This window comes from Erithacus rubecula, assembly GCF_903797595.1.
Source record: "Erithacus rubecula genome assembly, chromosome: 1".
Taxonomy (NCBI): domain Eukaryota; kingdom Metazoa; phylum Chordata; class Aves; order Passeriformes; family Muscicapidae; genus Erithacus; species Erithacus rubecula.
In genome coordinates this window covers 18,949,118-18,967,926 of record NC_136658.1, presented here as the reverse complement: position 1 = coordinate 18,967,926, position 18,809 = coordinate 18,949,118, and the positions used below count along the sequence as shown (strand labels likewise).

The 18,809-nt window shown below is 37.0% G+C and overlaps 2 protein-coding genes across 4 annotated transcripts in view; one reads left to right on the top strand and one right to left on the bottom strand.

Annotated features, from left to right (window-relative positions):
* CMSS1 (cms1 ribosomal small subunit homolog) overlaps positions 1-18,809 on the bottom strand; it is a 218,045-nt gene that overhangs the window by 193,407 nt on the left and 5,829 nt on the right. The gene's annotated exons all lie outside the window — the stretch shown is intronic.
* FILIP1L (filamin A interacting protein 1 like) overlaps positions 1-18,809 on the top strand; it is a 183,902-nt gene that overhangs the window by 162,546 nt on the left and 2,547 nt on the right. For all 3 annotated transcript variants that reach the window (XM_079309418.1, XM_079309419.1, XM_079309420.1), the window contains one exon: positions 3,432-6,165. In XM_079309418.1, coding sequence (XP_079165544.1) covers positions 3,432-6,165 — 2,734 coding nt within the window. The remainder of the gene's footprint in view (positions 1-3,431; positions 6,166-18,809) is intronic.

The following is an 18,809-nucleotide window of genomic DNA, read 5'->3' as shown; positions in this document are numbered from 1 at the left end:
TTATTGGATAGGGGAGTGCCTGTTCTTGTTTAAAAAGTATTATTTATTTAAGCCAACTTTTTTGACCTTTGCATATTTTCAGTAGAATTGCTCTCTCAGATACTCTGGATACTGTTCTTCAGTAAGACAGTATTTTGGATGAAGTTAATACAAAGCACTTTTATGCTGTCACCAAAGTCACTAAGTGCTATTATCAGTTAAAGTACTTCTTCAAGCATGAGACTTCTTAACTCAGGTAATATACATAATCAAGCATTGACCCAAAGAACACAGGTTACAAAAAAAAAACCCTGACCAGAATTAAGTAATTAATTTAAGAATACAAGCAAACAAATAAATAACACCAACCCCCTCAAACATTTTAGGATCCTCTTCTGTTCCTAAGTGCATATGTGCAGTCACTGTGACCTACTGAACCATGAAACAGGAGCCCAGCAGCCAAGGAAAATTCTTTGCAAATATTAACAGACTCCCAGCTGACTTCTTGCAATATCACTCTTTATCCAAGAAATCACTATCTACTCAGCAGTGTTGAGGATATTTTCTATATAGGAATATATGACTAAGCAAGTTAAGTGAAAAAACTTAACGACACAGTATAGAAAAATATATCATGCTAATACATTGTTTTTTTCTTTCTGGAAACACATTAAAATCCTTTAACTATCAGTTGCTGAGCTGTACTCTTCAATCAAATGATTTTATAGAAGCATTTTTAAAAAACTAAATAGATTTCAGTCATTACAAATATTTGCTTTTGAGTCTGAATCTTAAAACTGCATTTTATCTTTTGAATGAAGGAATCATTTGTAAGTACAGAAAATCTTTTGGCATGACCAAAGAAACAGACTCTCTTGAGAATCATTACATAACAGTCCAGGTATCAGTAATATATGAACTTTTGTTCAAATAGCCCATACAACACAGACTTGATCAGAATTGACTGGATTGTCAACTTATTTTATTATTTATTTAAAATTTATACAGCATCTCTATGAAAATTACAATTGTTTGTTACTATTTGGCTTAAGAGCTTCTTTCCAATGCAATTTAAGAGGCATGACTTGCTGGATCATTAGTTTCATTTGGCCACAGAGATACCAACTAGTTAATATAGAAGTGTTGGATAAAACACTGATTACCTAAGGTATTAATGACCGCAGCTAAATCTGCCTTAAAAAGCAAAATACAGTGAAGCAAGCTAAAATAAATCAAATGCTGGTAAGTCCAAGTAACCATATGAATATGTCTTAACTTCATGCACACATAAAATCTGAGTTCATTCCAAATGAAATTGTTAGTTGTGCTTCTGTTATGGTTTTATAGCTATGGCAACGGTAAATCATCAATTGAACTTCACTACTAAAGCATTCAGAGACAAGGGTGGGGAGGGAAAAAAGATTTTTACACTAAAAAGAATTAGAACTGAAAGTAGCAGTGAAAGAGGACAAAAGTTTATATACTGAACACAGTAAAAAGCTGCCTTTGAGATGGTGCAGTCCTCCCCCTGTTTATTTATTGTGCCAACCAGCAGCATTCCTTCAAACTCATTTCACAAATCTCTCCCTCTCCATTTCTACATTTTCATATCTGCTTCCCCCATTTTGTTAATTGACTGTTGTACAGAATTTGTGACTGCTTCAAGTAATTGGTGTTTATGGCTGTTTCCCATTCTTTTAATTTTTCATACAAAGCATTTAATTACATTCAACATAGTGCAACTTAGGCATTAAAACAGAAAGAGTAGGGACTATAAAAATGTTATAAGAAATTTTATTGTCATGTGTTTCTATACAACATCACCATTAAATCAGACAAGTCTGGTGGACAATTGTACAACGGCAAGGACTTCCTCTCTTTGTGCAGGAAAAGCACATTGTTTCCAAAGGGGATGCTGCTGAGGCAGCCATTGCCCAGGAATATGTGCCTTCAGTCAGACAACAGCTAATTAAAAACTGTGCAAAGGAGGCCCTTATCTAAGTTCTTCCTGATCTAAAAGGGAGGCTGCAACAGGAACATGTCAGTGAAAAGCTGTAAAGACTCATCACTTGGACACAGACATCACAAAAGTGACCACAGACAAATGTGGAACAGGAATACTATGTTTCAACAGCAACTTATAGACAGCTGTCATTGTATTTCAGAGGGGAAAACCAAAAAGGTTTAATGGCTGCTTAAACATCATTTTGTACAAGTACAGTCTGGATAACCAAGTCATTTCCTTCACATGATCTACACAACTGAGTCTGTATCATTCTTATTAACAACACACAAATTCTAATTCTTTATTACTTCATCCTACGCTTTTCAGATTTTTGTTTAATACCAGAATACATTTATCTTGGCTATAGGAAAAATGTAATTGAAAAGAGGCATATGTGCTGGCCAAACCTCATCATACCTTAGACGAACTCCAAAAGCATATTTTGACAAAGAAAAGTCTACAAAAGAACCTAAGAAGTTAAGGTATTTGGAGGTTTCTTAGGATCTTACATAAATTAATGCACAGCTTTATCCCAAGTCTCTTGCTAATTAAGTATGTTGCATCCCAATAAAGACTGAGTATTAACATAAACTTGTAAAACTAATTTTGGAAAATCATCATGAAAACCTTCAAGAATCATGTAAAAGCAGGGCTGCACTGAGGCATGCCTGCAAATCCAGGCCTAACACACCTTAGGACATTTGGGCTTTGTTAAGTTCAAAAGGCAGAACTGAATACCTGTTTAGCTGACTGCATTTGTGTGTATGTGTGTGTGTGTGTTTCATATGAAGTCACAAGGCCTGCATTTTCACTAAGGACAGACTTCCCTAATTTTGCTCTGGTGTGCTGCTTAGGGATGCACATTAGGCAGCCTGACTAACTGCCCTTTGTGCCTACATTTCCTTCACATACTCAAATGTCCTTAAGGTTTGATTGTAAAATATCAGGATGGTTTATAAATGACAAAACTAGGATGTTTATGGTTCTGTAAATTATATCTGCCCTTGAGGGCTGCACTGACCTAATTTCTCAAGCATTATAATAATCAAATTCCTTAAAAAAAAAAAAAGGCACATTCACACAAAAAAAAAAAAAAGTTTGCAGGTACATACCTAGCCTCAGCCAACAGCTGAGAGAAGTGTAGCTCCAGTGCAGAATAACAACATAGTTTTGTTGGATTGATGCTGTCAGAAGTTGAAAATATAATTAAAGATGCACAATAACTGAAATTGCTACATCTAAATGATCATACTGAAGTGTTCATTATAAAAGAACATTTGAATAGGACGTGCCAGTGGGCACTTCCAAATGATGCTGCAAGGGCAGGTCTGCCTGTAGTTACAAGTGGATGTACATGGGCATCTGGCAGAAAAGTTGTAATATTTCAACTGTGTTTTTAAAAGCCCACTAAAATGGTTACAAAATACAATATTATTTCCTCCCACAGATTGAAAAAGCTTCTTGAACAAGAGACAGTATATCAGGCAAAAAAAGAAAAGGAAAACAACAAGAAAATAGCTAAACTGAAAGAAGAATTGACTAAACTGAAATCCTTTGCTTTAATGGTGGTCGATGAACAGCAAAGACTCACTGAGCAACTGAATCAACAAAGTAAAAAAATTCAAGAATTAACCACTTCTACAGAACAAGCACACGAAAAGCTGACTTTTGCCGAAGCAAAAATTCAAGAAGAGAAACAGAGATCCAGCAGGCTGGAGGCTGAAATTCAGGCCCAGAACAGTAAGATTTCCCAAGACCAAGAAGCAATGATGGCCAAACTAACCAATGAAGACAGTCAGAATCGCCAGCTCCGGCTAAAATTAACAACTCTCAGCCGGCAAATCGATGAGCTGGAAGAGACCAACAAATCTTTACGAAAAGCAGAAGAAGAACTGCAAGACCTAAGGGACAAGATAAATAAGGGAGAGTGTGGGAACACTGCACTTATGACTGAAGTAGAAGAACTAAGGAAACGACTGCTGGAGATGGAAGGAAAAGATGAAGAGCTCATAAAAATGGAAGATCAGTGCAGAGAACTTAACAGGAAGTTAGAAAAAGAAGCATCACAGAGCAAGAACCTTAAAGGCGAAGTTGATAAACTGAATAAAAGAATTATGGAGCTGGAGAAACTAGAAGATGCTTTCAACAAGAGTAAACAGGAATGTTACTCCCTGAAATGCAACCTAGAAAGAGAAAAAATGTTAACAAAGCAGTTGTCCCATGAGCTGGATGGTTTAAAAGCTAGAGTTGGTGAGCTTGAAGCAATTGAAAGCAAGTTAGAAAAAACGGAGTTAACGCTTAAAGAAGATTTAACAAAGCTGAAGAGTTTAACAGTGATGCTTGTGGATGAAAGAAAAACTATGGGTGAAAAAATAAAGCAAACAGAAGAAAAGCTGCAAGCTGCAACTTCCCAGCTTCAGGTGGAACAAAATAAAGTGATGTCGGTTACAGAAAAGCTGATGGAGGAAAGTAAAAAGGCACTGAAATCGAAATCTGATGCAGAGGAAAAAATGTCCAGTGTTACAAAAGAAAGAGATGAACTGAAAAATAAACTCAAAGCAGAAGAGGAGAAAGGAAGCAATCTTGTTTCCAAAGTGAATATTCTAAGTAAAAGACTTCAGTCTCTGGAAGATGTTGAAAAAGAGTTTCTTAAAAATAAGCGTAAGGAGAGTACTAAATCTAGCACCTCCTTGCAGCAGGAAAACAACATAATCAAAGAGCTTACTCAAGAAGTTGAGAGGCTTAAACAGAAGCTCAATGAAATGAAGTCTGTAGAAGATGATCTTATGAAAACTGAAGATGAATTTGAATCTCTGGAACGAAAATATGTCAGTGAACGGGACAGAGCCAAGCTCCTCTCAGAGGAGTTGGAGGCTGTGAAAATGGAATTAGCGAAATATAAATTAACAGAAAAGGCAGACTGCAATCAGGAGCACCTTTTTAAGAAACTCAAAGAAGAGGAAGCTAAATCAAGTCACCTTTCCAGAGAAGTAGATGCACTGAAAGAGAAAGTTCACGAATACGTGGCCACAGAAGACCTAATCTGTCACCTGCGAGGTGATCACACAGTCTTACAGAAGAAACTCCTCCAGCAAGAAAACAAAAACAGAGAGTTAGCAAGAGAAATGGAGAGCCTCACAAAAGAACTGGAGAGGTACAGATCCTTCAGCAAGAACATCAAGCCTGGTCTTAATGGAAAGAAAATTCCAGATGTGCAAGTTTTTTCTAAAGAAATCCAAACAGATCCAGCAGACAATGAACCACCCGATTACAAAACCCTCATGCCTTTAGAGAGAACAGTCATAAATGGGCAGCTCTATGAAGACAGTGATAATGAGGAGGAACAAACTGTGTCTTTCAAAAGTAACTCATCCACAGCAAATGCTGCAAACAAAAAATTATGGATTCCTTGGATGAGGTCGAAAGACAGCCATCCTCAAAATGGAAAGATACACACAAAGCAAAATGGAAACTGTGCACAGACTGGAGATCTAGTCCTAAGCCACACACCTGGCCAACCCCTTCACATAAAAGTAACTCCAGACCACGGACAGAATACAGCAACCCTTGAAATAACCAGTCCTACCACTGAAAGCCCTCACTCCTACACAAGCACAGCAGTCATACCCAACTGTGGCACTCCAAAGCAAAGAATAACCATAATTCAAAACGCCTCCTTAACACCTGTAAAATCAAAACCAGGAGAAGGTTACACGACTCCAGAGCATGTAATTTCTCCTATTACTATGACTACTTTTGCAAGATCTCAAACTCCTGAATCGTGTGGTTCCTTAACTCCTGAAAGAACAATGTCCCCTCTGGCTTTACCTGGCTCAAGTTCTCAGGAGCAAACACTCTCCTCGGAGCCTTTGGAAATGGGAGCCAAGCATGCTGTTTTTAGAGTATCCCCAGACAGGCAGTCATCATGGCAGTTTCAGAGATCTAACAGTACAGGATCAAGTGTAATAACTACTGAGGATAACAAAATCCACATTCATTTAGGAAGTCCTTATGTCCAAGCTCTCACCAATTCCAAGCCCGTCAGCCCCTGCAATGCAGTGCAAGACAGCAGAACTCCAGCACTAGCTAATGGCCTACCTACTAAGCCCACCAACAAAATCACCAGCAGTATTACTATCACACCATCAGCCACTCCTCTTCCACGGCAGTCACAAATTACAGTAAGTAATGTCTATAACTGACCCCCATCCGTGCTGACACCCTTACCAGCAACCCATCCTGTTTTTCATCCCAGCGAGAATTATTTGGAACAGCCTCTTTACTTTGGGAAAGATCTGTGCATGAACTATACAACAGCATATGGAACTAACGTTAAGTTTTGCCTGCTTAGTGTTATCAAGTGTGCACTTACTGTATATCTTCTCATTGAAATACAGTTATGTAAAATATTTAGTCTTGCACTTGTATAAATGCATCTTTATGTATTGCCATTTTCAAAATAACTCACATTACTTTTGACTGCAACTTGCCTTGGTAAAATATTTTAACATTACCAAAAAAAATCAGTAAATAATTGATTATTTTCATCATTGCTTGCTGAATATTTTTTGTTTGTTATGTGTGGTTTGTATTTTTTCTGCATGTATTGTAGAATTTGAATTAAGTCATAATACTGCCTGCTAACTTCAGATAAGACTTGATTCATCATCTTCCCTGCTATTTCCCAATTCCTTCTAGCCCTCTCGTTTCAGGTAATTATCACCACATCACACACAAAATATTATGTATTGTATAACAGTGTTGGGTTAAAACTCTTTTTCAAATCTTCCTGCAAACTTTGCTTGTAAGTGAACCAAGTTCAGAAGCTTGTATCACAAAGTAATTCCCCCCAAACAAGTTTTTTTTCCCAATACAGTGGAAAAACTACAATCATTTAGGTATGCTGTAAAACAATAAACAGCAACATCAAACAATAATTCAGGAGAACAGATTTACATGCAACATTTCATCTAAGCTCCTAACTATCAAATTGGCAAACAGTACACATCACACAAGTACACTGAAGAAGAAACAAGTTTACCAAACTATGGCATAACAGTGTTTTCCACTCCATAGACAGAGAGCTTGACAGAAGCATTAAGAAGCAATACTAGACCAAGTCTCCAAACATGCAGGCCTCTGGATCTGGGATAAATGGGATACCAAACAGAATGGACAAAGCAGGTTAAGGTATTTCAGTGACAATTATAGTATTTGTCCCTATCAAAAGGACAGAAATGTAGTCAATTCTGTCCTTTACACACATGCCAAGCAGTCAACTTCCCATAAAATATTGCTAGTGGTGGAGCAGTTTCACATACAGCATGAATCAGTCCAGAAGATCTGGAATGCACTTTCAAACTTCTCTTTATCACAAAAGTTGTACACTCCAAATCTAAATTGTAACAACTATTCTTATTGTAAAAAGTTAAATGCCCAAAAATTTGATGCTCCCAGGGGGGTGGTGGTGGTATGTATTATTTTTTAAAAAATTAAAAACTGCAACCTCCTTATCAGCAAAGAAGTTTGCAAGTAAGCAAAAAGTCCCTATTCACTAAACCTTATCTTTATTCTGCCTATATTCCCCAGAGAAAAAAAAAATATTTCTGCAGTATAACTTAGCAACAGATTCAGCAAAGAACTTTGGCCCATGATCTCATAGAACAAGGGGAGTTCTATCATTTTAAGTCCTTTTGATTGACAGGAAACTAAATGTTTATAACTGTAGATAATAACTGCTTTTAGAACAGTTTCTGCTGAAAAGCAAAGTCCACTGCCCATAAACACTTTTCTCCAGTAAACCATGGGAAGAAAAAAATACTAAATTATATAAGATATGTGATAGAAATAAATAATAACATATGTATTACAGTTGAACAATGGTAATTTCAAAAAGAGAAATTGTGCGTGGATCTGCACAACCCCATCTTATATAATCTGAGGTTAATAGGCTGCATAAAAGGTCCTCTTTCCTAGTTTTGTCTCACTCTATCTCCATGGCTGCACAAGTGAGCTCTGACTAAGACCTGGGTCAGAAGGAATACACAGTCTTATTCTGCAAAGCAAACTTTGACTCAACCAAGTTCAGCAAAAGTTACTGATGAAAACATCAGCCAGAACTCAGGCAAAGAAAAATCATAAAATTTTTAGAGCATGTTAATTATAGAAACAAGTTCCCTAATTGCATTTAGGCTGGACATTCTTAACTGCATGGCTTATTTAAGAGCCAAAAAATCAGTACCTTCAAAATACACTTTCTGCAATTTTGGTTTTTGGGATACTGCATATCCTGCTGATCTATACCTAAGATCTCTGGAGGAACACATTACAAGCATGGTACTGAATAACTGTGTGTGAAGCAGCCACTTGACAGCATACTAACAGACATCAAATTCTCCAAAAATTAAAGGACTAACAATTGCCCTCCAGAGGCACTAAAATTTTCTTCAGTTAGACCTAAAAACTTTGTAAGAAAAAAAAAAATCAGACCTACCTTGAAAAATACAGAGAAATGTGTTGATCATTAACCACTTGGCCATCTGTTAGAATATCTTATAAATGAAAAGTACAAATAAGGGCATAGCAATAAGCACACACAGTTCTTTGGACAATTACCAAGCTATTATGAATAAGGAAGTTCAGTCTTTAAAGCTAAGATTGGAATACAAAACGTAGATGAAAGTTCACACCATTTGTAAGTATAATCATTTAGCAACACAGTACTTCTGTCCCTGTCTTAAATTCATAATGATTTATCAGTAACTGTCTAATTAACAAAAGACAAAGGAAGTAGCCACTCATGACCATTAACTCCTAAGTAAGAAACACCAGCATTGCCTGGAAATGAAATTGCTACATTTCCTGCAAACACACCTTGATTAAGGGATGCTTACATTCCCCTGCTGAAGGAACAACCTCTGTGTAGATTTAACTGCCTTCATAGCAAAATTTTTGTCAGTCATTCCAACAGATAAAAAAATAAATCTAATAATTATTTTTGCCTGAAAATAAGGTTTGCACAATGAAACAGGTTTGTTCTGTTTGAATTCCCTAGATCAATTTCAAAGCAGAGAAAATAAACACCTGGATGTATTTGCTGAGAGCTGAAACGTAATTGTTTAATCAGAAAGAAGTTAGCCATAATTTTATCATGAAATAACAAATAGAAAGCATAGTTTAAGGAATCAAATTATCGATTTACAAATTAATCTTGAGTTGTTCAGATCACCGCTCCATATTTTGAAGTATTTCCATTTTGCTCAGTGGGAATAGCCACCTGCTTCCTTGGCAGACAATAAGAAAACAGCAGAGCAACAAGAAATTTAAATAAGTTATCTGAATATTGATTCAAGCACTCTGAACAAAAACATCAAGCACAATCATATTAAAATTTGACAAGTAAGACAGCTTTTGTAGCAATTTCAACTAGTCTGTAAGTGGTAAGTATTGCTGTTAATTTGGAGGCTGAGACATTTTGCTTTCAGCAGCTGCTCAAAAGTCTAAAGTCTGACAGGTATGTAATGGTTCATTCAAATGTTATGGGGAAATAAGGTACATAGTAAGAAGCATATATCAGAGGGATTAAACTGTGAAAGAGAGCGTAAAAGCAGTTTTCAGCAGATCATAACATCAATCCTTCTCTTTTCCAAAACTGTTGGCAAGCATCTTTAAGGTCTAAAAATCTACCCTTTCCCCTTTATTTTTAGTTCCCAGCAAAAGAAAAGGAGAATTAACTGATTAAAAAATGACAGCAGTTTCCAGCCCGTTTTCCTTCATCTTTTTGGGTTTATTTCAGTGAATGATGAAGTGGAGAGGTGAGGTTAGCACCAACACTGGTGCTCAGCATTTTTAAGCCATTCTTTTAGTGATTAAATTTCTTAGAAGGAATACTTGTAATTTTTGTCATTACAAAGGGAGGACGGATGAGGGAAGGGAGGGAGGGAAAAGGAGGAAAAGCAAAAAGAAGAGAATACAAAGTGAAAATGGTAATCTGAGACCAAAGTGCCCATCCATCAACTGTGAGGTAGTTATTTCAAGTTATTTAAAGACCTCTTGCAAGCCACTAATTAAGAAATAGAATTGGCAAAAATTACAGGAGCAGACTGCTAATCTTCCTGATCCAAAACACCATAACCAATACAGTATCTGGGGACAGAATGTAAGGCTGTAATAAGAAAAAGATCTGTATGTAAGCATTTCATGCAGGGATTAGGAAGGCGTGCTCCCCACACTAGGGAAAAAATAATCAGAAACAGAATTGTACAGCTCTATTTTCTGAATAAGATTCAATGGCTGCTGCAGGGTTAGATGATGGAAATGGTGTAACCATCTGCAGGATGACTTTGTCCCTAGGAAACAGATATTGAGACAGGCAAAACAAAAACTGACAACTGCCTAATCTCCAGGCTTAAGGAAAGACTACCAAAACATTATGTTACCAAGAAACAGAAGAGAAAAAGATCTTATGTTTCAAATACAGCACAAGTGGGTCTATAAAAATGTTTTAAAATTAACACGGAGTACTTTAAGTCAGAAATTCTCAAAAAAAAGATAAGTCATAAAAATTTAAGCAGCATGAAGCGTTTGCACAGATCTGCAGCCAGTGGCCCCAAGATGAAGCTGAATTCTCTCTGTGCTGTAGCTAGCACATTATCCAACGACCCACCTGTGGGCACTCAGAAAGCCTCAAACAGCAGAGCTGCCAACTGAATATGATTCCCTTCTGACCACACAGCAAAGTATTTTTGAGAAACACCTTTTGAGTAGAAAGACCTCTTTTAATCAAAGTATCTTCATTTGCCATGCAGTGGTCTGGCACCACAGGGACTTTAAACAGGGATGAGCCAAAGAAGCTCCCTACCCTTTTTTGCCCCTACCACAACCCCGATTACAAAACACTGCCCTTTCAGTTGTGCTGTCACCACTTTCTGGAAGGCAGCACTGTGAGACAAGTCAAGAAATTAACCTGGATTTAAAAAAACAAAAGCAAAACCACAAACAACAAGCCATATGCCACAAATCCTCATTAGAAGAAAAAAAAAAAAAAAAACAAGAAAAAAAAACAAAACAAAACAAAAACAAACAAGTAAAAAAAAACCCAAACAAACAAACAACCTCAACAAAACAGGATTCATTTCATAGCACAGCTTTATAAAAGAGCTACACCAGCACAACTGAATGGACAAGCAAAAATGAAAAAGGAGAATTCTATAGTGCAATCACTGCCAAAGCCCTGGTCCCATCACCTTTGTCTGAAGAGATACAATCTAGCATGCAAATAAATCACAAAGCATTTCAAATATACAGCAAACATCCATCAGTCCTATTAAAATTATTCTGTATCTCTCTTGGAAGAGAAGTTAACTGACTTGTGCAAAATTTGAGCAAGGCAGCTTCGAATATGATTAGTACCTACATTTTCTTATCCTTGATTGTCTCATACTCAAACCACTATAGGTCATGTTTTGTCCTGAAAAAACATAAATCTTACTTAGATAAAAGGTAGAAAGTATTTTATTTTAATTACCATTTTACATATATTAGGAAAATATATATATATATTGAAAATAGGACTCTGATTAACACAGCTTTTAATGTGGCCTTCCAAGAGAAAAGCAGCCTACTTAGAGACAGAAAAAATCCATGATGGTAAGAGGGTCATTTTCCTTCTCCATGCAGAACCTCTGTAAACCTTTTCAGCATAAAAATTTGCTGATATGGGGAAAATGTACTCAAAGATTTTGAATAGACAATATTGATAATGAAGACATAAGACATTTTCACATTAAAAGGTGTGTGCAAGTGCAATTTCAAACACCTTTAAAAACTGCCTTAAAAATACCCAAACACAGATATCCCTATGTGCCCCCAATCTGTATAGAATGATCCTCCAGTGCCTTCACTCAACAAATGGCAGAGCAGCTTTAAACCAATTGGACTGCAGGTCTCACCCAGGCTGTATTCCCTGCACCAGCATCCAAGCACCTGCAGAAACACCCAAGTGCCAGCACTCCCCTGTGCAGGACACAATTACTATTGCAGAGTGTGTAGTAGTACAAAAAGGCCACACAGTTCTGTTCCTAGGGACCCCCAGGTGCCCTATCAAGGTGCCTGAGACCCCCTGGACTTCCAAGAGACAAACAGAAGATTAACAACAAACAGTTGTTCATTCCAGCTGCGTGACAATGCTGATCAACCAGCTCCAGGTAACTTTGTCCCATGGGAGTTACCCACAACATAACCTTACCTTCCCTGCATCTTGTCAATTATCTACTAGAAATAAGTGTTTAAGTTATCCAAAGTTCAAAATAATATCATCACGCTTGCCAGTGAAGACATGTCCTAAGGAAAGGAATGCACATAACAGAATTTTAGAAGCTGTAAATACAACTTCTGCCTCCAACTATTCTTCTTTTCTCCACCACCAGAAGTAGATTTAAACCCTGCATTCAGGAAATAAGATCACAGTGACACATTGAAGTACATTAGTGCAAATTGTGCCACATATATGGAAACAATTTCTAATATTAATACAGATTTTTCTGTCAAATATGCCATATTATTGAAATCAAGAGGGTTGTAATAAAGCAAATAGCAGCAGAAGAGTAGAAGACTCATAAACCAGAGCTTAGAAGGGATCTCAATAGATTTTGGAGCCTATTTTCTCACTACAACTTGACTTAAAAATCCCCATATAAAAACCTGGTTCATACAGTTCTAAAAAACTTCTTCAATGACAACTTCACAAATACCCAGCCATCTGGAACAGGGCTGCCATTAAGCATCTTGCTGACTGTACTCCAGTATTAGAAAACAATTATCACATCCCTCCTCAGTTTTGTTTTCTTCAGATTAAACAAACCAAATTGCTCTCCTGCTTAATAGCTCAAGTACTACGACTCTAGATTATTGCATTTTCCCTCTGCTGAGCTTTTTATAGTGGTGTGACAATGCAGTGAGGTAAGCCAGACACCAGCCTGGCTTAAGCTTCACCCTGAGTGAGTTAGTGAGAGCAAGCATTTCACAGCTCCTGCTCACACACCTCAGTATAGTCACACACACAGGTGTGCTGCACAGAAGGGAACTCAGAGCAACTGAAACTTCTCACTTTGGATTCCTAGAAAACAAATGCCAGGACCTAATGAAAGAAAAGTAAAGAAAAGGAAGTATCTGAATGCTCTTGCAGTTGAGGATGCCAAACCAGAAATTTCAGCCAAAGCTGTCTGGCTTGGAGACTAAAGGGAATATTCAAGTTTATCACTTAATCTTAACTCGTTCTCACTTGCAGACCTGGCTTTCATTCTGACTGCATTCAATCATCTAGGAACAAACTTAAGCCTGGCAAGAGGCACACTTGTGCACATAGAGACATGGACTTCTGAGTAAAGATCATCAGCACCATCCCCTGGACACTTGCACTAAAGCTGAAAATGATACTCTGTTACACAATTTTCTTCAACAAAAAATTAAAGTAGTGAGAAAGAACCTTACCTGAAGTTATTTCTCCTAGATCAGGCACTACAATGAGGTAGAAAAACAAGTAAGAAAAAACTTACAGAATAAATACTACGTGCTCCCTCCATTTAAATGAATAAAGTTCAAACAGGAAACAAAGCACACCATACTTTCAGAAAGAAAAGGAAAAGATTAAGACCAAAAGCAGGAGAACTACTTCAACAACACAGAAACAAAAATATTTCCTCTCCTTGACACTCCCACACACGCTTGCCTTAGTGCATTCCCTAAAGCAAGCACTGCATTGTGTTAAAAGCTGGCCCATATAAAAAAGCCACCTCTGTCCCCATGGGACAAAAAAAGGTGTGTATGAAATATGCATCCTGATATTTCAGAGCATGCTTTCTCCACTGTCTTCTTGAAATTAGAAGAGCCATTTTCACATTAATGTCTGAAGATTTCCCAGTTGTCACCTGTGCCAGTGTTTGTCCCCATCCCTGAAGTTTTGCCAAGAGACAACAAACGCAGTCCCTTGTGCATACCTCTCACTCTAACACATTTTCTCCTGCCAATTTCTATTACAGGCAATTGATGTCTGCTTCAAAAGTTAAATTAAAAGTGAAGTTAAAATGCAGCCTTCTTGATTCGTAGATCATTGCTTGCCTTGAAAATTAGCTTTAACTGTTCATTTCTCTAATTAAGCACTGGTATTTTCCAAGCCTCATGCCTTGAACCAATATGGTACTATTATCCTTAGAGACAGAAATACCACATAACGAAATTTAACAGTGGCCAGTTTAATGTTTTTGGGGTTGTTGTTGTTGCAGTAGTTATTTGCCAATGCTTACTTAGACACATGAAGTGAAGGAAAACTGTGTAACTACTCAGACAGGTCACTCCTGGGCAACATTTTGTTTCTGGGGGTGTTTCAAGAGCATTAATGGGAATTCACAAGGGATCTCCAGAGCGTGAAAGGCAGCTCAGCTTGTTCTCTGAAGAACAAACATGTCCTTTTTTCTCTTCTCTGACTTAGAAAGACAGCAGATATAAAAAGTGGCCTACAGATGGGAACTCAATAGACATAGCTAAACAGCAATGATAAACACAAAGCCAGCAAATTCAGAACACAAATGAGAGTTCAAGAGAGGATGAGGGAGACTAAAACCATTCATCTTGAAGGAGAAAATAAACTGGTAAAAAGGATACATACATTTGAAGAGAATTTAAATAATTCATGATATGCACACAGACTTGCCATTCATAGTTAAAAATCAAATTGAAAAGGCCTACCAAAATCTACATATAAGGGATTTTCAGTCATTCTGAAAACCAAACCAAACATCCTGAGATACAAGCCTGCCATGGCTATTGTATCTGCTTACATGCCTCTACACTAAGCAGTAGGGAAGGACCTAGGAGTATTGCTCTAGATTTTCAGTACACATACAACTAAACCAATGCAGAAATTTTATATATGGTTACTTCCAAGTGCTTTCCAGGCAGATCCCACATAGCATCATTCCCTCTGTATCTGTATCTTAAGCACTGATCCAGTCAGTTGACCCAAATTCTGTTTACAGCTCTTATCTGAGATTCGTAATTTATCAAGTACAAGTTCTAGAAAATAAATAAATTTTAGTCCTTGATCTAGCTACATATATAATTGAATTCAAAAAGATAAGTGTCAGTAAGTGTTTTCCTTAAATTTAAATTATTTCTTCTTTCCTCTCTAGAATTTATATAATGAATTATGAAAAATAAACCAATTTTTAAGTGCAGTATGAGGAGGAAGACAACTAGATGGGCAGTCTGTTAAATCCTTGCCTTCATCAGAATCACAATCACTGAAGTGCAAGTTCAGAGAAAAGAAAAACCCCCATAATACAACAAGTTTGAGCCCATGCCAGGATTTAGAGCAATTCTGTTATTGTGGCTACAATCAAACATGACACAAGCAAGAGAACAATACAAATTCTGTAAGCAGATCAAACCTTGACAAGTCCATCAGTTACTACACAGCTCTAGGTGTTCAATACTGTCATTCAGAACTGCAAAATACATAATTTTGAATCACAGGAAAAAATGCTTGAAATTAAATCTGATGGCTCAGAAGGCCATATTGTCAATAGTGGTTTTAAAGAGCTAGACTCTGGTGCAAACTGTAGGCCAGACCATAGAGATATTTCAACACCAATATCCTCACTGATGCTGTAAAACCTTACAGCCTGAATACCAGAGTCAGATGCACAAAACCTGTAAAAATCTGGGCCTATGAATACCTTCCTGAACATGGCTGGGCAATCAACTCCAGACAATACTCCAACCACTTTGGAACCCAAGGGATCTCTGAACTGGAACACTTTGCAAAAAGACTTCAAACCAAACAACCAAATACAACTCTTAGAGATACAATCTCACTTTAATATGCAAGACTTTACAAAAATCTTTTTATCTATTCACTTCAATGTACTTAGCAAATGATGGCTAATGAAATTCCTTTTATAGTTGGGAAACAGACACATTTTTTATCATCTCTATAATTACATCAGCAGTAGCATTGCCAGTAATAGTCTATTCAAACATTTTATTCTCAGTACTGTGCCTCATCCACCAGGCTATAACACACAGTCAGAGGCAAATTCTTCCAATTCAGTACTTATGGAAAGGCACATAGTAGTAACAAAATTACCCCCTCCAACATCAATTCCTTCCTTAACACAGCACCTTTAGCAATCAAAGCAAAATGCTTTTTGGTTTGGGGGGTAAAGGGAAAAATCTTTTTTCTGCTTCCTTTCCTACTAACAATATGAATGCTAAAACTCCAACTTCCCATAAAAATGCATGTTAGTTTTTCCAGCACTTAATGAAATACAAAAGAAAAATCTTTGCTGCCACCTAGAGGTAAAATCTTGAAGGAACACAGGGAAAGAAAAGGCATCTGCTTTTTCCTTACTCACTTTCAAAGCCAAACTCTTTCCTTTCTCAAGCCATTAAAAAAAAAATAAAAATAAAAGCACTACAAATTGAAACATGCTGCTTTTAAAAATAAAAACATGAAAGAAGTTTTAGACACTCAAACTACATACCTCCTCTTTGGTAGTCACCAGTGTTAAATGCCTGCGAATGTGAAGTACCAGGCACACAGAGCAGAAAACTCAGCCTCTGGCAGCCTGCAACTTACAGCTGGAATCTCCACACATCTTTATGTTTAGCAGTCCGTGACGGATGTCCCAAATCAGTACAAATTCTCTGCAAACCAATTTATATCCTCATCTCAAAAATTGTCTGTCCCAATGAGCTTCATAGCTCATTAACAAGGAAAACCACATTTCATATACCTTTAATCCACTCCCAGTGGATGCCCTCTCAAGCATGCTAGAGAATTGCCCTATTCACCATAATGCTACATTTCTGCTGTTGTTTATTTTTCTTACCACCATCTATTTTCCAATCTTGAAGAGGTTTAGTGCATGTTAATTATCTTCACTCAGAAGACATTTCATAATTGATAGTCCCTACCACATTTTTTGCATTTTGGCATACCCTTTCTTGAGCTGTTTGGACAAAACCCAGCAAGACGTTCACAGTGTAGGATGGTTTGGATTTACACACTAAAAAATTATGTGGTTTGCTTTCTTCTGTTGTTTTTCTAGTAATTCCTAACCTGTCTGTTACATTTCTGACAACAGCCAGTTGCTGGCTGAGCAATCAGGCTGATTTACAGGGATTCCAAGATCTGTGTTCTGAGGCACAATAGATGTCACTACTGTACATGAACTAGTTTTCCCTACATACATTATTTTTCAATTGTTATCACTGAACAGACACGCTTTTACTAACATGAATTACTGTCAGCTCTTGCCTCTAATATTCTGCCTGTTTTACCACATGTAAATATTATCATTTCAGCACTGTCTTTCTGTGCAGTTTCTGAATATGTTGAGTATCAGAGGTGTCTGTGAGATTTAGATGCTATCTCCACTATACTATTAAAAACTAGCTCACTGCTCTGCTACCTATCCACTTGACACTTATTAACCTTGAGAATTTTCCTTAGTTTTCACACAGTTTGCCCACAAAATCTGCTCTCAAAAGATGTTTGTTAGGGACCACTTTCAAGGGTTTTTTTTAAAAAACTTACCTAGGTCTTTCCCTCCCACATGGGTGTCATCATTAAACAATCCAATAGGATGTACCTATATCAAAATATCTAACAGACCTGAATATTATCCCTGATAAGAAATGTGGATGTTTTCATAAAATTAGTAACCATGTGGGCAAACATATTACTTAACTGACATTTCTACACTTTGATCAGTTCAGCAGTTATATTTTTGAATCTGCTGTGAAGCTTTACCCCAAAGTGGCATTGCACCCCCCTAGCATCACCAACAATTTCAGTGGAGGATTGCACATCACGAACAAAGACTGTGCAATTTTAAATATTACCTCCTTCAGAACTCTTAGAAACATACCACACTGTTCTGGGAGATCATTATTATTTTGTCTCTTTGTTATCAAACTTCAATTAAGCCCAGGATGACTTTTTTCCTTAATCATAATCCATTAAGCACATCTGGGACGTGCAAACTTCCCCCAAATTCCTCCACACTGAACACATGCAATGATCTGATGCTGGTTCAGCTTTATTCTGTTGAAAACCCTGTCATACATAATTTTCTACAGGTAAATGGCAAGCTTTTGATTTTTGATTATTTTTATTTTTTTAATCAGGCCAGACAGACCATTATAGCCACTAGGAAGTTTTCTCTAAACCCATTTTAATCTAGCTCATTCTTATTCATAATTAAGTCACCAGAATTCCAACACTGCTTTCTATTGTCCCCATTTGAACACTATTTTCATTCTTTGTTTTTTGTTTTGGGTTTTTTTTTAAACACATGAAGTGAGGTTCTTTTACCTTTATCTTGACTGAAAAAGTTATATAAAAATGTTTGTGACACAAAAAAAGTTTTTGCATGAGTAGCATATGTTTAATCCTGGTTTCAGATAATGGTACTTTCCAAACAAGCTTCTTGACTTTATACTTCTTCACCCCTTTTCATGCACATAACTTTTTTTAAAAATATTTACATTTTTTGTGCAATTAAATATTATGACTATGGTCATTCTGAAGGGAGAGTTGCCTCACAAATATATTAATTTTGTGTATACTGGTCACTGTCAAAGAACAATCTCTCACAGTAAAGTATGGCTTGGGTATTGCCTTATACTTAGGACTGAAACAAGATTTGCTTCTGCATGTGGAAGTTCTCTGATTATTCACCCAGAGACCCACACAGTTCAAGACTTTGCACTGCACCACTCACTCAGCTCCTAAGGCTGATAGTCAGCTGACAGAAAGGAAACC